This window comes from Medicago truncatula, chromosome 2 (assembly GCF_003473485.1).
Source record: "Medicago truncatula cultivar Jemalong A17 chromosome 2, MtrunA17r5.0-ANR, whole genome shotgun sequence".
Classification (NCBI taxonomy): domain Eukaryota; kingdom Viridiplantae; phylum Streptophyta; class Magnoliopsida; order Fabales; family Fabaceae; genus Medicago; species Medicago truncatula.
In genome coordinates, this window is record NC_053043.1 from 11,944,275 (window position 1) to 11,968,709 (window position 24,435).

At 31.0% G+C, this 24,435-nt stretch overlaps 1 protein-coding gene across 2 annotated transcripts; it reads right to left on the reverse strand.

Moving 5' to 3' along the window:
• Positions 1–638: 638 nt before the first annotated feature.
• On the reverse strand, positions 639–10,501 carry LOC11414869 (protein arginine methyltransferase NDUFAF7 homolog, mitochondrial). Of its 2 annotated transcripts, XM_003594541.4 has the most exons (14): positions 10,298–10,501; positions 10,159–10,199; positions 9,956–10,067; positions 8,487–8,569; positions 6,320–6,385; positions 5,563–5,663; positions 4,852–4,970; positions 4,104–4,144; positions 3,124–3,212; positions 2,762–2,939; positions 2,567–2,683; positions 1,920–1,964; positions 1,470–1,598; positions 639–1,073 (listed from the first exon to the last, which is right to left on the reverse strand). In XM_003594541.4, exons 1-14 carry the CDS (start codon positions 10,356–10,358, stop codon positions 939–941), a joined length of 1,317 nt encoding a protein of 438 aa, XP_003594589.3. In that variant the 5' UTR covers positions 10,359–10,501; the 3' UTR covers positions 639–938. The 2 variants fall into 2 exon arrangements, with proteins under 2 accessions (XP_003594589.3, XP_013463034.2); XM_013607580.3 differs by lacking the exons at positions 10,159–10,199; positions 10,298–10,501 and adding an exon at positions 7,073–7,436 and having other exon boundaries at positions 9,956–9,998.
• Between the last annotated feature and the right edge of the window lie 13,934 nt (positions 10,502–24,435).

Consider the following 24,435-nt stretch of genomic DNA (forward strand, 5'->3'; position numbering starts at 1 on the left):
CACTAACACCAATCAAATATAAACTAATTATTTTAATTTAATTTTTTTTTTTTAATTCGTGATGTTTTTTTATGTATATATAAGTGCAACTTTTATTTCCTTGAAGACTCACTAGTTTACTACTAAGTTGACATTCTTAAATCTACGCTATTGGATTTTTAAACTCTTGAATCAATAGTAAAATGAGCATTTGTGAATGGGTACACAAATTTAAGCACTTGTGTAACTTAAAAGTCACCTATTTGTGAATACTGAATATAACTAACAATACAAAGACTAAGACATACTCTTCTATGTGGCCTGTATTATTTTTGTAACGTGATTAGTATATACTAAAACTTTATGAAAATGATGTCCTCTCTATATTAGTTTCTTTATAATGTTAAACTAATCATACATTGTTTAATTATTGTGACATTTTATTTGGACATGTTTTCAAGAATTTATTTTAATTTAAAATACAAACTTTCTAAGAATTTTATACTTCATGTAACACAAAACAATGGATAATCTGAACATTGGTACCATTATCATCTCCACAACTTTGAACCGATTTTGAGGGTAAGATTAAAACACTCAGGGAGCCTGTTTTAATTCAGATTAAAACTAGCAATGTACATTACTGACAAATAGGACCCTATACAAGGAATCGAGATAATGATATTCACTTGTGTTTATTTTCACAATGTTCTATCTTTCAAATAAATTACACAATTTATCGGGATTAAGAAAGGGGGGTCAAATGTCAAAGGGAAAATTGCCAGTAGATAACTACATGTTGTTATGCCTGGAAATATAATTTATGCTCAAATCATGAAATGCTTATATTCTCGTAACTCAACAATCTAATCTTGACAACAAGCCTGCGATTCTTAAATATAAAAAAAAAAAAACTTGTGAACCTTGTCAATGCTACTTGGGTTGAATCTATTGATCATCTACTTAGTATTGTGAGTGGGGACACTCAGATAAAATTTGGTATTCTTGAAGTCATCCAAGAGTGGGTTGTATCCATCTTTGGTTATTGTTTTTGTCGGCAAACCAAACTCTTCCATGAAAGCTGATGTTTCCAGCTACGTCAAATATGAAAGAAAAAACAATAAAAATATATCATGCAATGTTTCATAAGAGAAAAATACTCCAAAACACAAGTCAGGGGTTTCCAACTAAAACACTAGCATACTAAGCCACATTGAAATATTTAAAGTTTTGTTAACATTTCATTTTTTTATAAAAGACTAGTACTATTATGTTATCTGTTTTTCTTTAGAAGATTTGCCATTGAAAACCATTAAATAATTAGGTGGAAAATAGAATGTAGTGCACTCAATCAAGGAAAACACATCAAAAAAGGATTTGTTTAGAGACCCAAGCACTGCAACTTTTGTCTGTCATTTGCTTGAGGTCTTGTGTCCAAAGATGTGATAATAATGTTATAATGTTATAAAGGATAAGACAATAGAGCTAACCGTTATTGTTCTCCTTTTCTTTCCTTTTTTCGATGATTGATCGTCTTGAAGTTTTAACCACCCAGAACAATAATGATCAATCTGTTCTAAAAGCCAGAAGTCTGTAGGAAAAAAGATATCAGCATCACCCTGCAGCAAAAAGAAAAGGCATTAGCTTTAGTACAACCAAGTATGTTTAGATGTTCAGAAAGAAATTATTTTATATGATAGGATCATCACTTTTATAATACAGTAGGCATTATTAGTTTTGTACTCCTATCATGTAACTAGAATAATTACCTCGACAGTTTCTTGTGCAAGTGGATGCAACAAACAAATGTTAAATTTAAGCAAGCTTGTTTCAAGCTACAACATCCGCTAGTCATGTACAATGTCGGCCAGATAGACACAAGGGACAATAATAATGACAAATGTAGATTGAAAAGGAAATAAATCAGTGCTAAACAGAACCTTAGCCTGCATATAATCTTGGTAATCTGTGCTTCTCCCATCTTTCTGCAATACATAAGGAAAAACTCTATTAATTAAGACTATCAATAGAAGCTTTTATTTGATTTGTTAAGGGGAAAACATTAACTAGTGACTTCTGAAGCTGATAGAAAATTATCATATTGGTATGTACATCCTCACAAATATCAATACCATCCATGAGATGAATAAGTAGGAGCTCAATTATGAACGTGTATATTCAGTTTACAACAAAAATATTCTGTTTATCCAATAATCCAATAAGTCAAGTAACACGATCAAGAAACAAAAAGGTTTTTGAGAATTGAGTCATTTGCGATCTAATTCTAGTAACAATCCAATAGGATAATATAACAAAAGCTTATAATTGATACAGGTGCTTTTAAGAAATAAAAGTAGCATGAACTATGCATAAAAGAAAGACGGCAAGGTCACCAACGTGGCAGTTCGTCAGAGCTATTGAACATTATTTCATAATCATTTTACTTGTGCAGTGTAGAAATGATCGGTTAATACACAAAGCAAATGGATAAACACTCCATTCTAAGAACTATTGCATGATATGTATTGTGTATGAAATGAGAAGGCAGACAACTGTATTATTTAGGAAAAATATAACAAGAATATACTTTAGTTGAAACCAACGGGGCTCGTTCACCGGGTATCTTCACATCTGGTAGGTAGCTGAAATCAGAAGCAATCAAAGACATCTTTGGTAGCACCTCATGGAGAACATCAAGTAATTTCTGGAAAAAAATGAACATATGGTCAATGTAAAAATCAATTTGTTTATCAGGCTTAAGGATAATTTAAGAGACTCTTACCAAGCAACCAGTTGGCAGCCAACATCTACGTGGTTTTGGGTAAACTTTAGACCAAATACTTTTAAGTATTGATGCTGCACTGCTTTGTGTTGTTTTGGTTTTATCCAAGTCCATGATCTCAACACAACGTGTAACAAGTGAGTCTTGCAATGGCTTGTATAACTCACTGAGTGTTTCTCTATTAAAAGTAGAAAAGTGGTTGACATGTCAATAAAAGAAGCCATAAAATTGCTTTAATTTGATAATCACTCAACAGAAAACATTTATTAAAACATCTTTTTTCAGTGCTATTAACTATCAAATCCCTAGAATGTGGTTTGGTGTATGTAGCAACAGTATAATCTTCATCCACACAAACCTACCGGTCATGCTGTTTCTCAACCCAGACTTCCATCCATGGGGAGATTTGACTCTCTGAATAGACAGCATCATGCGGAAGATTATCAAGTACCTGCACAAAACAAAATAATATAAGGAGATGCAAAATATCAAAAAACAGTTGTAGTTATAGTACAATATAACATTTAAATCAGAAAATGGAGAAAGATAGTTTCTATCTCCAAACATTCACTATTTGGGTCATTAGCAGAGCCCACATAATTGTTTCAAATTTTAATGATGCAATTATAGTGGCAATGGCAGATGGAAAATATGTTGGGGATTAGCTTCTAAAAGGAAACTTCCAGCATGAGTGTTTAGGGCCAATAGATGTCAAATGGCACCTGTTTGCCTTTGGAGAACAAACTGGGTGTACAGGGTTTCCTATAGTGGTCATAATCATACAAGTGTGACGTCATCTTAGCAGCTCCAAGATGCACCCAAATGCTTGTGGCCAACTGTCTCATTATAACATCTCCCACTGCTGATATGCTGGTAACATAAGTTAATCAAGGTATGTTTTCTTTTTCTTTTTATCTATTGTTCTGTAACCTAATACATGTTCTTATGTTTCTTGTTCCATCAATCACCAATTACTTATTTTTACTATTTCCTAGAAAGACCCAGTCCTTTTCCCTACGACATTATAACTCTCAAAGCAGTTCTTCTTCCTCTTCTTTAGTAAAAACCAACTAGCAATAATATTGATATAGCATGTCAACAAAATAGTTTGAAGAATTAAGGGATATGAAAAACAAGGTGTGAGCTTTTATTATTGCGGCTGCTTTCTTCACAGAGGTGCACCCTGATTTACAATGCCACTATCATTTATGTTTTTCATGGGTGAGATCACAAAACTAGATCCACCACCAAGAGAATTTTGTTTTCTTAGAAAATACATTAAAAAAACAAGTACCAAAATATTTGAGCAGGGGGAATAAAATCAAGTCATTATAGAACATACCTCAAGCATTATTACCCAACATGGTTGTTGCTCCACATCCCCTGTTAAGGAGGGAACAGTGATATTAGCATTATTTCATAAACTTCTATCTCACATAGAAGTCCCCACACATCATAAAAAAAAAAAGTTTCACAGCTGTAGAAATTGAACATTTAAAGGAAAATAAAGAATATAACTAAGTACCACAGACGACCATTTGGATATTATCAAGCTATAACAGGCATTTGGCGAGAACAGCCAAATGTTGAGCTTGTTTAGTTTCCAAACACACACCATCAACCATTCGGCATACCAATTTTCACTATCTTTCAGTTTGTCCCTCCCCCCAGATCAATATTGCCCCAGGTAAAATCAGAAGTCTAGACCATTGTATACATATTAAACAATATTTAAAAAGAAAAACAAACAAGCACTAAATGATTCCAATTTAAGTATTACTTATTCAGATTACTAATTCATTCAAGTACAATTACCCAAATGGAAAACTAGACTTTAGACGGGGCTTTTTACTTCCTAAAAGGTTTATCTAGAAGGAAGATTTTATGGTTAGGACTTGGGAGAGATTGCATATTATACTTAAAAATTAGTTCCTTCCATAATAACCCCTTGCTTGTAACACCTTTTTGTTCATAACCTATGTTACCAGGCCCTACTACAGGGTAATTCAATCGTCAGATTCTTTACCACTTTTAGAAGCCACAATAAAAAATTTGTAACTCAATAGAGGAAAAATTTAATAGCATCCTACCCCATCCACTCCGGTCAGCAGCATCGCGACATTCTACCCTGAACTTCGGAATATGGCTACGCACTTCACCAACTGTTTCTTTTTGCACCTCAGCAAGTGAAGGGCTAATCTCAACTGAGCTGTATTTAGAAACAGAATATTAACTGGGATTTTAATCATATCATACACAAACAGTAAATATACTCCAATTCAACTCATTAACAGCAACCAATAAGATATTCATAAGACTGATAGACGGCTATTACAAACATGATTAAGAAGATATAAAACCAAATTTTTAATCAACTATACATATAAGTAGTAAGATCGGTATGAAATTAAGATCTACAAATCAACAAACACCATTTGTATAATTATTACTACATATAAAAACGAAGGTCCAAACCCTCTTGTTCACATTAACTGACAATAAAATAGAACCAATCAAATAAAACCAGAAGGCAAACAGCCTGCTAGTTTTTCACTTCATCGTTCAGATTTCATATGTCAAAAATGTCAATGGAAGTGAAACTACGAAATGAAAGAATGGCCCCTAAGTTGCTAATAGGATAATCATGCAAAACAGGGAGATGAATTACACAGATAATAAAAGTACAGTAAATTTAAGCACAGCCCACTGTCTCAACAAAAAAGTTAAAAAAAGAGTGGCCCTAACACTATAATTTGGCTTTATCAAAAAATATATATTATATTGAACATCTAGGTACGTACGTGTAAGTCATACTGTTATAAACTTTTGGAGGAGCATTCAACATTATGTAATCCATTATACCCTTGGCACATGTTCCTGATCCACCACCAATTTCATAAATCTGATTGCAAATTAGAGGATAGTATCAACTACTGATACAAGTAATAAAAAGTAACACACTGTTTAAGCGACATAGACCTATAATGCTTGCTCAATTTTTATCAAAAAGAAAATGAAGCTTACTAAAAAAAATATAAACAAATTACAACAAATAGAAAGCAGGTGTGAGACGTATTTATATAGAACAGAAACATTATAATAAGTGGTTAAGTGCAAAATGAAAACATAAATGCAGGGCACACAGTCTAGCTGCTTCACCAGGAGAGATATTGTTCTCTTGGGCTATTATTATCAGCAAATTTTTCAAGAAACAAAGGGAACAATATTCGATATGGATGTATATTAATGGTAAGGCTATTAAGAGTAGACATGTATATTAAAGACCAACTACCAGGAAAAATATATCTTTAAGCAATGACATTTCTGTAGTTACAGTGGTTAGTTTGTATAAAAAAAATTGAACTGAAAAATAAAATAATATTTGTATCAAAAATTTAAAATAACAAAAAATTACATTTAAAAACTCAACAATATGAACGTGCATCAACAAGTACAGCAGTCTCCTGATCTTAACATTTGTCAAAGAAATATAGATGGGTAAAAAGGCCAGATCTAGAATGAAACAAAGATCTCGTGCATAAATTGCAGTAACCTTACTTTCAGAGGAACAGAGAAATTTGCAGTGCGCATGATGGCTTCAGCAATAGCATGGGCATACCAAGGCTTCCAAAAGCAAAATAAAAAATCAGAGCATGAAAGAGCTAAAGCAACGCATCAACTTATATGTTCAAGAAATTAGAAATACAAAAAATATGAAGTATAAGATTCCACAACAGTTTCAAGCAAATATTCATTTCATTAGATTTTAATACATATAAAAAAAATAAAAAATAAATAAAAACATATATGGGGTCCAGAAAAATTGCATACCAAAGCTCATGCCTGATATGTGCTTGATTTGATTGTGCACTTACACAATGATCAATTCCACCCCAAAAAGAGGATAAAGTTTAGCATCCCAAGGTATACTATCCTGCCCGCAGATTATTTAAATCAAAATAAAATGAAAATACTTTACAATTTCTGTTTTAATCGATGAAAATTTTACAGTTTCAATAAACAGAATGAAGTGCAATATAATGTATTTCACAAGCCATGACTATGCTTTATATCAATAATGGGGATCCAGTATTTCTTGTTCTAATGTGTGTACCATTCCAATGCCACCTAACCTTCCTAGCCAGCAATTAATACTCTTTTAAGAACAGCTAACTCAATGTTCAAAACAAATTTCTTTTTAAAAAACATGGCAAGCAACAAACTCATAACTTCACGAAAAAATACCAATGAGAAACAACAAGATAAAGTCTGTGTTAAATTTATTAACAGAAATTTGATTGGAATTAGTACCATTCTGTCTGCAGTTAATATAAATATCATCATACAGACAACCAATGTAATCAGGGTCAAGTGCCGGGTCGTAGGATCGTATGACCATACGTGTCGATTTTGCATAGGATTGTTTTTGCTCTGTTTTTCTTCTGCTTTCTCTGTTTCCTCTATTTTTGCTCATGACAGTATAAAAAAACGAGTTGGGCTGGTTTTCTCTGTTTTTGTCATGGTTCCTCTGTTTCATCTTTCAACCTTCAACTCTATCAACAGCCTATTGATCCTATATACGAATCGTGTTACGAGTTACGACCCTCGTGTCTACGATCTTTCACCAGCCTACCAGTCCTACTTAAAATCTCGACCCTGACTACATTGCAGACAACTGTTGTAGCATAAACCAAATGAAGAAAAAAAATAGCGTTATCAGTCCATAGAGATGATGGTACGATAAGGACTCTAAGGAGGTGTTAGAACATTATGGTTTCAACAACGGTTATTTATTGTTTTTTCAACTTTCCCTCGACCTAAACACTGTATATAACCCCAAATTTGCAGGTATTTCTCACAGCCCTGAAATAGAACCAATTGATCCCTCAAACAAATTTATAATTTTATATTGCTTGCAACCCCTTGACAGAAAGGTTGAACTTTACCACAATAATAACTAGGCCAAATGCATTTTGGGGTCCGTTAAGTTTAACGCTTGTACCAAATTAGTCCTTCTAGTTCTTTTAGTTTCAAATTGGTCCTTTATGTCAGTAAAAGTGAACAACTTAATCCTTTATTATTTTTTTGGTAACAAATTAGTTCCTTTTTTCATCCAACTTCCTTAAAAAGTGCTCACATAACCATTTAACATTGGGGTGGAAGGTCCAAAAAGTGTTAATGATACCCAAACATGATTACTTACATACAATTTTTTTTATTTTCCAATTCAATCCTAACTTTACAGATAAATATTTCATCAACAAAATTATAAATCAAGTAATCGATCAATTTTGTTTCAAACCAAGACTGAATAATAATACACCTACGAACCCTGGCTTTAAGAGCGGTGAATTTGGACCTACCAACATAGCACTAAACGTCCACATAAACATTTTTTAAATGAGTTTGATTGAAAGAGGGTAACGGTGCACATTTTTTATGACTTAAAGGACTAGGTGCATACTTTTATTGACATCAAGGACCAATTTGAAACTAAAAAAACTTAAAGGACTGATCTGGTACAAACATTAAACTTACAGGACCCCAAGATGCAATTGACCTAATAACTATTAAAGGTTGAAAGTTCATCAAAACTATAAATTCTTGACTAAATTAACGATTTTTAACAATTTTCTCCCTCCCATACTGACAACTATCATAACCACATTTTGAATCATATTATTATACAAGTTGGGTAGAAAAATATCTCATGTGGAATGTTTACCTTAAAAATCTCCACTGGAGTAAACCATGATATGTCACTCTGCTTGTAAATATTATCCAAATATTTCATATAAGCTTTTCGGCCTGAAATTTTTCACCACTGCAACATTAGAAGTTCCAACATACCAATGGAAAATTACAGTAATCAATGTTCATAGTAATGTTTATCAATGTCTTCAATAGATGACAAGAGAAATTTGGTTGGAAATTCTAAAATGTTCATCCAGAAAATGAAAAATATGTCCAAACAGAAATCATCCAAAAGAAAAACACTGAAAAGTCAATTTCTCAAACTAATGGCTTATAACCAACTGCCAAAATAACCAAACCAGGTGTCATTCATTCCTAATAGAGTATTGGTATAATAAACAACACTGGCTCCATTCACTTATAGAAATCACAAGGAAACAAGAGGATGTCAATATTTCCTGGCTATAATGGCAACAGCTCCACCAGAACAAGATCATAAAGCAAAAAAAATCATATCATGTAATGTAAGCCAAACTTTCTTGCTACTTTTCAACTGTCACCTCCATTACTTTCTAGTTGCTCCTTTATTTCTCAAAACAAGCTCACTAGACCCTTCCAATCTAAATCAATGAAACCGTGACCATAGTACCGTACTACAATCTCACATTCTTCCACCAAAATTTGGGGCATTAGAGCCTCAAGCCAATTTGGTTCACATAGGTTTGAACCTTGAAATCAATGGCAAGCTACTACATAATCGCTAATGCTTCATAATTCCATGAGCTAATTTGTGAGCCTACTTGCATAGCCTTATTTGACCTCATCTACTTACATAAGCATTTGTGAGAGCTTATAGAAAAAGCTTACGCTATATCCATAAGTTATTTTCAACTTATTTTTTTAACCTCTCCATGATAAGTAATGAAAACAGCTTATAAATTATATGAAAACAATTTAACTCTATTTTATCTTTTGCTGTAAAACTAACTCATACATAACCACTTATATAATAAGGACCTGTCTGGATAAACAACTTATTTTCAGCTTACAGCACAAACACTTGTCATGATAAGCGCTTATGCATAAGCTTACATAAGCTATTTCTATTAACAAATATTATAAGCTCTTTTCATAACCTATATTGAAGAACTTATTAAAATAAGTTAAAAAAAGTTTATGAAAAATGTCATAAGTTGTTTTCAAATGTTCTCCCAAACAGTCTCACAGACCTTAGCCAGTAAATAAGACCAAATAAGCCAATCCAAACAGGCCCTAAGTTCTTGTGCTATAAGTGCTTATTTAAGTTGATTATCCAAACATAACCTAAATCTAAAATGTCAGCATGTTACTCCAGGTTTGAGTTAACAACACTTAAGACACTGGCATTCAAAATTAAACTTCATAAACAAGATTAATCAACATAATTATAGTTGCATTACGAATTACTTACTTAATTGATTAATTAACAAAAAATGAAAGTGATTAAGGTGATTAACTAACCTTGAAGTTGATTGAATTTGATAGTATTAGGAAGAACACCAACGGAACGAGATTTTTGGGAGAAGTAACCGTGTAATGGATGGTAAAGTGCAGAATGAATGAAATCACGAACCTGATTAACAACAAATTCAACAAAGAAATTGAATAACTGATTTGATTCGAAAGATTTACTAAAAGAGAAAATGGAATCAGTTAAGAGTTACCAGAACGGGTTTATCGCCGATAAAGTGAGTAGAATACAAAGCTGAAAATAATGAAGTTAGGTTAGTGAAATCGGAAAATGAAACAAAAAATGAGAGAGAGAGAGAGAGAGAGAGAGAGAGAGAGAGAGAGAGAGAGAACCTTTGGAGGAGATAGAAATGAGAGGAAGAATTCTGAGATTGTTGCAGCGAGTGAACAACATGGTTGAATAGTGGTAATTGGAGGGGGAAGAGTGGTGTTTATGCTTTCTTAAACCCTTCCTGCTGCCTTCACTGTTTTCTAACTGTTCCTGGGTTTTGTTTAGATTCTTCTGTTAACTTTGGGTTAGGATCTCTCCATTTCTCCATTTCATTTCAGAGAGACAAAGATAAATAAAATCTTGGAAAAAGTAAAATATAATCCATGATGGTGAGACTCATTTAGTGGTACATCTATTTTTTGTGTCTATCTCTCTCCAACTTGTAAAACTCCATTTATTTTGATAAATGGAGAGGATCTTCACCCGTTAACTTTATCTTCATTCTTTTGACTCGTTCTTAACTACTACCTCCGTCCCTAATTATAAGGCCCTTTTGAAAAAATAACGGGAATTAAGATAGTGGATATTTGTATTAAATATGTTTGTAATTACTATTGTTTTTACAATTTTATCCTTTAAGAAAGAGGGTTGGCTTATGTTTTCAACATTCTATTTATTGCTGATTGAAGAAAAAAGATGTATAATAAATAGGAGCATGTATGTAAAGAAATAATTAATGTAGTTGGAAATAGAAAAGGGGTCTTATAAAAAGAGACAAAAAAAAATTCTCAAAAGAGTCTTATAATTAGGGACGGAGGTAGTATGAAAACTATGAAAATCATTAAGCTAAAATTTTTACGAAGCAGTTTAATTTATATGAGAGTAAATAGGCAATTATTCTGAAACTGTAAGTTTCGTCAATTACTCTCTGAAATTTAACAAAATTTCAATTATCCCCTGAAATTGCACAATGTTGATCAACTTACCCCCTCCGTCAAATTTTTCTGTAAGTGAACATGAAGTTTTGCAAATACCCCTCAAATTTTGCACTTATGTGAAAAATGCCCCCGAACTTAATAATTTATATTATTTCTTTTCTTTTTTTTTTATTGTGGCTGGATGAAAAAAAGTGGGGTGAAGCATGATATCAAATGTTTATATCTTCTCATTTTTTTTCCACTCAATTTGTCCTAATCTATGCTTGGATCAATTTCATATTCCCAAGAAATAATATTTTCTTGCAATTCTCCTTTATTTTTGTTGATCACGTTTGAATATTCTTGGTGATTATTTCTGCAACCGTGATATAAAAGTTTTAGATGTATCCACAACGACATCATAACCATAATTGTGGCAACATTTAACTGTATTTCTCGATAATATCGAGGTTTGCATCGTAATGGCAGTCACTACTCCAACCGTAATTTAAAATTTCACATTCCTTTTTCAACTTTTTTTTATATGTTGGTGCAAATGTGTGAAATCATCTTACCCTAGGAAAAACTCCTTTGTACGTTCATTTTGTGGTAGTAAAACCTTTTTAACCTCTATTTTATATAGTAAGACTAGAATTATTTTGAAGAAGTGTATTCTAAGTTAATATTCAATGTATTATATTTATATTTATTTTAATTTATTATTGTTTAAGTTAGTTCATAACTTCTTACTTAGATCTAATCACAAGTGTCCTACATGTATTATTTATAATAGTGTACTAGTTACAAACCCGTGCGTTGCACGGGTTTAATAACGTATTTTATAAAAAAAAATATTTTAAAAGAAAAATGAGCAAATTAATGAATATTGCACAAACATTATAAATCTTTATCAAAATATTTATGAAAACTTTATCAAGTCTTTAATACACATTAATATTTGTGATGATTGATAAAAGAATTAAAAAGAGTAAAGGGTATAGAAATAAATTTATTAAAGAATTAACAATTTGTTTAAACTTATTTTTGTTACAATTTAGACCAAAAAAAATATTGGATTTCATTGAGTTTCTCTATAATTTTTTTATCAGGCTTGAAGTTATGACTCTGAGTTTGAAAACCGCAAAATTCACAAAAATTATTGAAGAAACACTATAAACAAATAAACGGCATCATCAAAAATGAAATCATATTTGGCTATAGTGATCAAGCAAACAAAACAAAAAAAAAGCATATTAAATACCTATAATCAATGGATTCTAATTGCATAGAGGCGACACTTATACTTTCTCTATGTTTGTTCATCAATGAGAGTGATTATTTTGCGCTTTCCTTTCAGAATTGTTCTTGACACCTAGTTTGGGAAATGCTAAACAGGGAAATAACTGTAATATTAATCTAATGCATATTAACATGGATAAGATGTATGCGAATATAGTTATATATAACTTATGAAATGAAGGTAACATAACTGATTTTAAGCTAAAGAAAATGTACCATGACTTCTAATTTATCTTTCTATTATCTTCCTATAAAGTCTAGAGAAATGCATGCATGTGCATTATATGTACCCCGTTGACCAATTAACATTTTTGAAACAAATGAAAATTAAGCATCACTCCCGCATGTGCATCTATAGCTAACACCATTTGACATTGATGTCTTCGAACATTTGGTGCAACTCTCATAATACCATCCAAACTGGTTAGGATTGAATTTAGTTGTTTTTCCAAATAGTGATGGAGTATGTATCCTAACACAAATTATGCACGTGAAATAAAGAATAGTGCAATATGCATTTTTAATTTGTGCGTAAAAAAACTCAAAGCATGTTTGTGCATAAAAAAAAAAAAAAAAAAAAACAGACCTTGACTAAGTTTATAGATTCATCAATTGGCCTAACTTGAGACAGATTGGAAAAATCGTTCTACGAAGTACTTTTTAAACTTTACTTTTTAATCTATCTGAGCTTGAGAAGTGTTAAGTTCACGACAACAATTCAAGAAACATGGTCAATAAACAATCAAATCAGATTGTGAAATAATAAGTTACTCTAACACTGTATTGTGAAATCATAATGCAAACTTACTAAGTCTTAAACTTTTCAACAACCGGATGATGTAGGTTGATGAGCAGCCTCGAACCTGACCAATTGTTACATCTATTTGCGTTGTCATTGACTACAAAATAGAAGCAAAGAATTCAAGGTAAATAAATGGTAAATGATAAAGCTACAAAGTATTTTATCCATAATGTTACATCAACTATATTCCCAATGCTCTAAATCTCTATATCGAGTTATTACATGAACTCGATCACCCTAAATCCGAGAAAGAAACCAAAAAATATAAATAAATCAAAATGTATACTAATAAGTAACATTGATAAATCATAAAAGAAATTACTACAAATCTTAACTAACTTATCTAACCTTTGCATCACAAATAATGAGCTTCATATGTTGATTCTCATTACTACCAGTCACAATTCAAGAATCCAGTACTCCAAATCCTATTTTCCAAACGTCTAAATCATTTTTGAGATACTTAATGTAGTCATAATCCCTTGACATTGAAATTCATATATAGAAATACAATAATACATCATTTAATTTTATTCCCTTTGTTCATTCTGATATCGAAAGAAGCTAACATATTTCTATGTGATCAATTTTTGTATCATCAAATTAACCTGATCTTAAATGTACAAATTTCTATCATCAACTTTCTGGACCCCAATGATATGATCAAAACAAATTTACACCAATCAACTTTTTGCACGGCTCAATGATATACGAAAGAATAAATAAAATATGAAAACTGTTACAGCTTTAGGATTACTCACAAAAACTAAAATAATTGAAATGCATCAATTATTTTCAACTCCTGTACCAGAAGCTAAAATAACAATTGTGTCAAAACCTTACCATCAGTTAAAATTCAGTCATCATGACCTCTACTATACTCCACATAACAAAAGACGATTTTTCTACAGCCATGCAACATAACAAATTTTGGTACATAATCCAATAACAACAGGAAAAAAAAAAAAATCCTTAAAATGCATAATCATGAAAAAAGGAAGAAAACCATCTATGATGAAGCAAAAACTAAAACGGTGTCGAAAAATGAAGCCCTTAAGCCATAAAAATCAGTCAACTCAAGTCATGCATGGTCTCAGAACCATGAAAAAAGATAGAAAATGACCTTCTTTTTTTTTTTTTTTTTGTGGTGGCCGGGGTTTGAACTCCGGACCTTGCATATTTTATGCATTGTCCTACCAACTAAGCTAAGCTCACGAGGACGAAGAAAATGACCTCTTATGAAGAAGAAAGTGAAACAGTGTTCCCGACTGAACTTAGATACCGATTGGTCAAGGTTTTTTACAGTCTAAAAGTTACTTCAAAACAAAGTAAAAATAAAGGTCTTTAAGAAAGAAACTAAAGTTATTTGGTTTTTTTGTTTTGTTAGTTTTAAAGCTATTTAAGTTTAATGTTGTTTGGCAAAATATTGTACAAACTTTGAATTTATTATTTTTTATATGGTGTCTGGGGTTCGAACTCCGGACTTGGCATGTATTTATGCATTGTTCCTATCAACTGAGCTAAACTCATGAGGACAAAACTTTGAATTTATTATTAATTAACATAATAAATAAATAAAATGTTTAGAATAATTTATGAAGGCTAAAAATGTTAAAAAAATAAAAGATATTTTTTTTACAAATACGATATTTACTCAATAACGTTTATTTTGTGTAACATGAATACAAATTAGTATCATCATATAAATAACTTGTTAAATATTTGAATAGGAGAAACAATTTAAGGAGTCTGGAATAATAATATAAATAATATCAAAATATTTGATTTTTTCTATTTCAATTATACTCTATAACAAATTTCGTTATAAGAATACCATATTTTTTGTGTCTTTCAAAAAGATAAGAATTTATATTATATGATATTATATTTGTTACATTGTTGGTGTCATGGAAACAGACATGTTTAATTTTTTTGAACATGAAAATGATATGCATAGTTTGTTACGATATAAAGGTGCAATATATATATATATATATATACCTTTTTAGGCATCTATACCTTTTTTTGAAGAAAAGACATCTACAATTTTACTTTTAATTAAAATTTAAATTTTATAAAAATAATCATACGCATTATGCAACGCTAAAAAAAATTATACACATTAACGTAACAAAAAAAAGACACACATAAAGAATTACTCTAAACGCTAATGTGTATGTGCGTATATATTTGCGAGGTTGAAGAAAGAAAATACAAATATTTGATATCATTAAATGACAGCGTGAATACAAATATTTGTGAAGTTGTGATGATTAAACGATATTGAAATTATAAGTGATAAAAAGATAATAAAATTCCTTTGAAAAAAAGGTAATAAAATTGAATGGAACCTCCTTAAAAAAAATTAAATTGAACGCTTCAAATTAAATGGAAGAAAAAAATATATTGAAGTATAATATTAAAAAATAAAAAAAAAGGTTCCCAACGTGAATTGAAGAGAGATGCTTGTGAAATAAATTGTCGAGAAGTAGTTTTTTGAAGAAGCATTCAACAACTTTTGGTCAAAGTTCATTGCATTCAATTTTATGCATTAAAAAAGGTACATTTTTTAGAAAGTACTTAATTGATATTGTATTTGACCTAACTTCTCCTTAAAAATATAGGGAAGTTGAAAAAAAAAAACCAGGTCAAACGGTATCTTAATTTCCCACAACGGCAGTGTAGAAACAACTGAATTTGGGAGAAAAAAATTAGAAAATAGTTAAAAATAAAAAAAAATTGAAAAATAGTTTAAAAAAATCGGTGAGGTAGCACCTAACCAAACAACACTAAAAAAAATTATATGCATCAGCGTAACAAAAAAACAGACAGACAGACATAAAATATTACTCTAAACGTTAATGTGTGTGTATATATTCGCGAGGTTGAAGAAAGGAAATAAAAATATTTGGTATCATTAAATGACAGCGTGAATAAAAATATTTGTGAGGTTGTGATGATTAAACAATATTGAAATTAAAATAATTAATATTGTGTTTGACCCAACTTCTCCTTAAAAATTTAGAGAAGTTGGAAAAAAGTCGGGTCAAACGATACCTTAATCTCCCACAACGGTAATGTAGAAGCCACTGAATTTGGGAGAAAAAATTGAAAAATAGTTAAAACTAAAAAATAAAAAAATCGGTGAGGTAGCACCTAACCAAGCAACACCAAAAAAAAATTATATGCATTATCGTAGCAAAAAAATAGACAAACAGACATATAATATTACTCTAAACATTAATGTGTGTGTATATTCGCGAGGTTGAAGAAAGGAAATAAAAATATTTGATATCATTAAATGACAACGTGAATAAATATATCTGTGAGGTTGTGATGATTAAACAATATTGAAATTAAAATAATTGATATTGTGTTTGACCTAACTTCTCCTTAAAAATGTAGAGAATTTGGAAAAAAGCCGGGTCAAACGATACCTTAATCTCCCACAACGGCAATGTAGAAGCAACTGAATTTGGGAGAAAAAATTGAAAAATAGTTAAAAACATAAAAATTGGAAAATAGTTAAAAGTTATTAAAAATTAAAAAATAATTTAAAAAATTGGTGAGGGGCAAAATGGGAAATTTGGCATAAAAAGATGAGGTGGCACCAAACCAAACCCACCAATTAGAAAATTACTTAAATGCCCATTCCAGGGACAAAATGGGAATTTCATATGGCATCAATTTTAATAGAGTATATAGATTCTTCCATAAAAATAAAACATGGTTAAGAAAGAATAAGGTTAATTGTTTGCCTTTGAAAAAAATATAAATTTTTAAGTTTGGGGACATTTTGCACATAAGCGCAAAACTTCAAGGGGGTATTTGTAAAACTTCATGTTCACTAACAGAAAAATTTGACGGAGGGGGTAAATTGATTAACGTTGTGAATTTCATGGGGTAATTGAAGTTTTGTTAATTTTAGGGGGTAATTGACGAAACTAACAATTTCAGGGGGTAATTGCCTATTTACTCTTTATACAACTCCCTCCGTTTCAAAATGATCATTTATAGTGCTAGAAATACAGCTATTTACAACAACAAATGTTTTTCTACCACTATTAAACGACATTTATAGTGCTAGAATGATCATTTGTGACGATTAAACGTAACGTTTTGACACCCTGAAGCTTTTAAAAGCCACCATTTTGATCAAAGTCAACAATTTAACGACTACATCAGCATCAGTTAATTATTAACTGGTAGCAGGGGTAACGGTTAAATAATTTATCAACTAAAATGACATATTTAAAACTTTTGAAACTTAAAGGACTAACTCGAGAATTCTGTCAAACTAAGAGGACATAATTGAAAGTTTCAAAACTTAACGGACTGGCTTGGAAATTCTGTCAAACTAAAAGGACCAAACATAGTATTTGACATAATAAAATATTCAATTGTTCTTCAATACCTTGTTATCATCAAAACTTGTACAATCTCATTTTGTTTCAAACACGCCTGAGGTCCGAAAAGTGACCATTCAATTCTTGCATTAAAGCTAAACGTGGTATAAACAAGTTTTTGTTCGAGGGAAACAGTTAGATAAAAATTTATTTATCAGTTTATTCCCTAGGTGGGGTTTAACATGGGAAAAAAAAGTTGTTTCCCATCATGGGAAAGTTCATTTCTAGCCATAGATATAATGATTATAATAATCAATGGATAGGATTGAAGAAGGGCAACCTGTTATTGACTTTTTGGAGCATGTCTTCTTCCAACAAAAAACAAAAAGTTTCACTTAAACATTGTTATATATATGATTGTGCGTACTTATGCAGGCCCAATTTATATTTGAATATTGTTAGTAATTTTATTAGAATGATAGCATAACATTTTTTTACCAGTATCTTTATTTTTATTTTTTTGAAAGGGAAAAAATGTTGATAAATTGAAAAAAAAAATGTTGATAAAGGTAAAATAAAAAGAAATTGGAACATCTATTGGAACATTTTTTTTAGTATTTAGAATTGGTCTCTCAATTAGCCTTCAACAAAAGAAAGAAAACAGGACAAAAAATGAGTAAAAAAAGTCATCTATGAACAGCAAAGCAAATTTTCCCTCTTCTTCCTCCTCAGAAAAACTGTGTTTCCATTTTGGTGTTTATAATAGCTTCGATCTTAATACTTTAGTCATATCAGTATAACACTTTTCTCAAATGGGTTAAGATCTATATGAAGTTGTTGCCTTTTCTCAAATAGCAATCTGTGAGCAGATTTTTGACATCAAGTAACGCTCTCATTCTAGATCTGAACAAAATTCTCCTCAAGACACGATTAACATGGAGTTTGGATTAAGGGTTCAATAGAAATGATTTTCGGATAATTTCAAAGAGATGAAGAAATACACACAGAATAAATGGAATTTAACACAGAGAAGCTAAATCTGTCAAAAATAAAATGAAGAGAAGCTGAGAGATTGATGTGATTTAACTTTGTTTGTTCCTGCATATCAAAATGGGAAGAAAGCTGAGTAAACGAGAGAGAGAAGTAGATGTTTTGGACTTTTGGTGTGTGGAATGGGAGGTGTAGAAATTATTTACTTGACAAAAAAAAAAAGTAATTCTTTTTTGATATTATAATAATTAAAATATAAATTTAATATAATTGGAACAACCGATTTTACCGTCAGCTTGCTGAAAAATTTCATCTTTCCCATAATGGGAAAGAAGTTAACTGCCCTAGGCTAAACGCCACCTATTCCCCAAGTTTGATAGAGGTTTTTTTTCTTCTTTTTTTTTGTTTACCAAGTTTGATAGAGTTAGTTATGTGGCTCCGTCTAGGGTGGGAGACCTTGATAGGTCTCCTACCGTGAGAGATCTCCTTTTTTTTTATTTTTTTTTATTTTTGCAAAATGAGTAGGAGCCATTGGATTAAATCCAAGTTTACACTTTTGTCCTTTCCTTTTTTTATTTATTTCTTCCTTTTCCTTTCTTTTTCATTGTTCTGTTCAGATCTCCCACCACCGTCCTTATGTTCATATTTTAATTGATGTCTAATGATCATTCTACGTTAGATTTTGTATCCTCGTTTATTTTTTTGACAGATTCTATCTTTAATTATAGGTATTGTTTTTCTTAAAATATAAAATTTGATTGGAGAAATTAAACTCTTAAAATATAAAATTTGATTGGAGAAATTAAACTATTATCTCAATCAACAAGATTTTGTACCTAGTTGTCATACCCCAATTTTTGACCTAAGACCCCACTGACACATGTCACTTGACTCTGATCGATCTCTGATTTTTTCAGTAAAAAAAATTCGACAGGGAGGTATTTTAAAATACCTCATTTTTCATTCCGAGTCGGACCCTCTTTTCTCTCTTTATTTTCTTTTTATTTCATTATTTAATTTCCATCTTTTATTAATTTTAATTTTAAGGTTAGTTACTATTTTTATATTTAATAATTTTTATTTTCCATCTTTTAATTTTATTTTTCTTTACATAATTTATTTTTATTTTATTTCGTATTAGATTTATTTTATTTTTATTTTATTTCTTTTTAATTAATTAGTGTCCAAAAAAAAACAAAGTGTCAATAGGTCCAAAAATAAAATGTCCAAGGTCTAAAAAAAAATTTAAGTCAAGTGTCAACTTTAACATTCCTTTTTCAAAATTCACCATAATTGTCCATCATTTCCATTAAACCAATTTTCCTTTTTTCATCAACCTCCTCACCTATAAATGGAGCCCTCATTCCACACAATTTCACACACAAAAAGTTCTCTTGAGTTGTCAAAGAACTTTTCTCTCTTCTCCCTATTTAGCTTGTGTTGACGAGCTATTCTTTTCTTCTCCCTCTTTTTCTGTCCCTTCGGAATAAGTCCCTTCGAAAAAGTACCTTCGGAATTTAGTCCCTTCGAAATTTTGTCCCTTCGGTTGTCCATTTCTTTTATTTTCTTGCATTTTATTTCTTTTTAGCATTTTTCCATTTTATTTTATTCTATTTAGCATTTTAATTATTCTTATTTATTTTCCAGCAATTAGAATGTATTTAGGTACAATGTAAATAAATAAGAAAAGTGTGTGGGTGTGTGTGTCCTTTTAGTTCTTTACCGCCTTATATATATATACAAAAAATGCAAAAAAAATAGATTAGGGATTTTGTGGTGATCCAACGTCACCAAAAAAATTCACGCGCTTTTATTTTTATTGCTCCGTTAGTTTAATTTTCATTTATTATCCCAAAAACAACAAAAACATGCAAATAACAAAAAAAATCCAAAAATACATTTTTATAACAAACCTTGATCCTAAGTCAAGTGATCGTCCTTTTATTTTATTTCTTTAATCAAATTTCAATCAACTTAATTTTATGTCCAATTTCTTTAAACATAAAAAATACAAACCAATTTTTATTTGCCAGTTGGCTTTTCAATTTAAAACCTTTTTCAAAACAAATAAAAAACACCAAACCAATCAAATGTCATTTTCTACCCCCGAACTAGAAGGTTTTGATCCCTCATGGGTACGTAGGCAAAGGACACTCGTCCTTCCAAACAATAAAAAATGTAGATAATTAGGTTTTTATTTTTTCACTTTAATTCTTTCTTTTCAAAATAAGCAAGCAAGTTATAGCACAAAAATTAAATAAAAACCAAGAGGTCCCCGTAGAGTACTACGGACATAAAAGTTGCTAACACCTTCCCTTTATGTAACTAACCCCCGAACCCTAAATCTTTTCAATATGGGGTGGTTTGAACTTTTTTCCCCTTTTTCTTAAAAATTAAATGTTCAGTCGTGAAATAAATTAGTGAGTCAAAAGCTAATCAAATAGCCTTGATCTCCAAAAAATGACGCGACACTAGTCTTTCAAAAATAATATTGATTACTAATGAGAAGACTTTGCCATTTCATTATGTCATTATATTGGTACAAATTTGAAGAGAATGATCAGGTGATCTATTTCATAAACGAAGAAAATTAGACCTATGTTATATGAATAGTTGTGCATGTTCAGAAAATGGATATGCTTCATTCGTGAATCATGTGTGCTACTATGGTGGATGGAGAAGAATGAGGATGGTGGTGGTAGTGGTGACTGGTACCTAAATGGAGGGGGAGAAGGGACAGTACAGTGGGTAGAGAAAACGAAAAAAATGATGGAAGCAAACGATTAACACTTTTATCAAAATACCCCTGATTTAAGAATGAAATAATAAAAGTGTCACTTTTGTCCTCTTTTACTCAACCATTGGATTTAATCCAGTGGCTCATATTCATTTTGCAAACAAAATAAACAAAAAAAAAGGAGGTCTCTTACGGTAGGAGACCTATCAAGGTCTCCCACCCTGAACAGAGCCTTAGTTATGCATTAACAAATTCTGTTACAAGTAGTATGCAATCGATAAATGAAAATCAGATTTTTTATTTGTCACATGGAATGTTTTTAGAAGCAATAAGCACAGGATCACGATCCAAAGGAAAAAACAAGTTAACCGATAGGAAATTATGTACTAACATTAATGTCAAATCATCATTGAGAATGCAAAAACTTGCAGAAAATTAGTAAAACTAACCCTAATTATATTTAATACATGCACCACCATTCCCAAACATGGAATTTCCTTCCTATATGAAAAGCGCAGTGAGTTTTAACGCAAGTATATACAACTTGTTCATCATTGAGATTTTCGACACTCCAATCGCTCATCATAACCTCGTCTTCCAGCTTCACCCTGAATCCAAGACAATTTTTAACCAACTCATCCACCGTGTCATACATGTATTGTCCATTCCAGCGCCTGAGATCAGCAAGACTTATGTACATCTCCAACGCGTGCTTCGACGACCTCAAATCTTGCAAATAAGTTTTGTTATTGAAACCTGGGAATCCAATCATACGATCCTTCATGAAATCACGAAAAATTTGTGGTATGGTATCTGCGCGAGCGAGCTGGAAAATGAGGCAGCGGTCAGCAAGGGAGAACTGCAATGTGTTTACCTAAGGATCGATGGCAAAGCCGATGATGAATGTAGACTTGCGGTAGACATCATTACGGAGACAGTGTGCCGTTTCAATCCAATTATCAACGGCCAAGGAGGCGGCGGAAGTAACTGTGACGATGATATTGGTATCGTACAGGTTTACAATGTAAATGTTATGGTCGACCTGAAGTTGACGGTCGAGGATAGTGCCCACCATTTTACTTTTCTTTACTCTTTGGGAAACTGCTTGGTGAGAAGAATTAGAACGAGGACGGTCATACAAATCATATAATAAGAGAAATGCTAACAAATGCCGTTAAGGGAACACTTCCACTTGCCAAGAAGTTTAATGAGAAAATTTTATCTTAAAATAACGTATTCAACACATTGAATACACATTAAAAACAACTTTTTCTACATAACACTTATGAATTTTTTTCCTCTTTTAACAAGTCGCTTGTTTGCATAACACATATTAAAGCAATGCTAGATTTTGGGCAAGTCTAACATTTCATTGGGAGATATTTGGTTGAGTTGATTAGTTAACCTTAGCTTAAAAAATTATTACATGAAGCACTATTGCATTATCTGTGTGATATATTGCAGGAAATTTTCTTTGCACTACTCGATTTCTGAATTTGAAAACAATGGTGTCTTATAATGGCAAAGTTGCCATAATTCAAAGTATTCATTGTTTAACATTCATTCTCTTTATCAAAAACCTATATACACACATACGTAAATGATCAGCAACATTCAGCATATACAACAAAAGAACAATACAGATATAAAAAACTATCGAAGGAGACAAACCTTTCGAGTTTTCCACGGGGATTGGTCCAATCTGCATGGGTCTTTCTGAACATAATACCCCTTCTGAACATAAATCAGATATTGATACCATCTTCAAGATATGACAACGTAGGCAAGATAAGATGAATGGAAGGAAATAGAGAAAAAAAAGTAGAGAACCAACCCGTTTAATTAAAGAAGAAAACGCAAGATTGAGTGTGATCCTAAACTCTTGTTAGGCTCTCATTTGCTCCATTGCGATAGTTTGAGACATATAAATGCAAATGTATGACATTAAAAGGTTATAGTAATGAAACCAATGGAGAGATGAAATTGTGATCCTATAAACTTTTGCGTGGACATGATTTCTATCAAAAGATAATATTACAATTTTGGTATTCTTGGTTTACATATTTATGACATTGAATAAGATTTGATAAGATTTTTTGTTTCATTTTATTTTGAGGTGTAGTTTCATTTTTTTTTTTCTTAATTTTTTTTGAACAATGTTTTTTCTTAATTTTAATTTCCCTTATATTAATTTCCTTTATTTGTTTCATTTTAATTTTCTTTTACTCAGATTATAAAACTTCTTACATAATCATCAACTTATTCGGCTTAAAGGTAAGGCGACTCCCTCAATTTAGATTTCAAATTTTGGCCGATAATAAAAGCCTCAAAATTAACTATTTCACTTCTATATATACATATAAGATTGGTAAAACATTTAACTTTGGAAAATTTTACTTCTGAACCCTACATTTATACTTTTACCCTTATAAATCATAAAAAATTTCAATTTTACCCTCTTTTTTCTTCTTCCCACGAAAATCAGAAACAAGAGAACTCATTCAATTTCAAACCGCTCCGAATGAACCCTCTCTTCCAGCTACAAAAATTCATCAAAAACAGGTCCAATTATTTCAATATTCCGTTTTCACTATCACGAAAATCATAGTTTTTTTTTCTATTTATTTTCCCCATTTTTTTTTTATTATTTTGGATTAAAAATTGCGTGTAAAAAAATCAAACATAGGTTAATGATGATGTTCAAGAATCCAAAAATATGTCACAATTATCTAGTTCTTCTCGCCACAAGTAGTCACACGATGAACCACCAAGGATGAATCAAAATTAAATGGTTCCATTGCCGCAGTCGGAGCTGAAAAGAAGGATCAAAATAGCAATACATCACAACCCATCCACGAAACCTTCAACATTTTCAGTGGTTCTTTTCAACATATCCATTAAATATTGATGGTTGACTTGCTCTCGGTTTCATATTCTGCTTAAATATTAGTCTTTAATAATTATATGCCTAAATAATTTGTGGTGTTATATGCGAACTATTTATGTTTTAATATGTGACATATAACTTTATGTTTCTGTCTATGTTTTGAATTTTAAGTGGTGATGTAAACAACTTGAACACCGGTTAATTGTGTTTAAATTAAGTAGTTGTTTGTGCGTGAAATATCTTAGTCTTATGGTTATATATATGAATGAATGAACGCAAAAG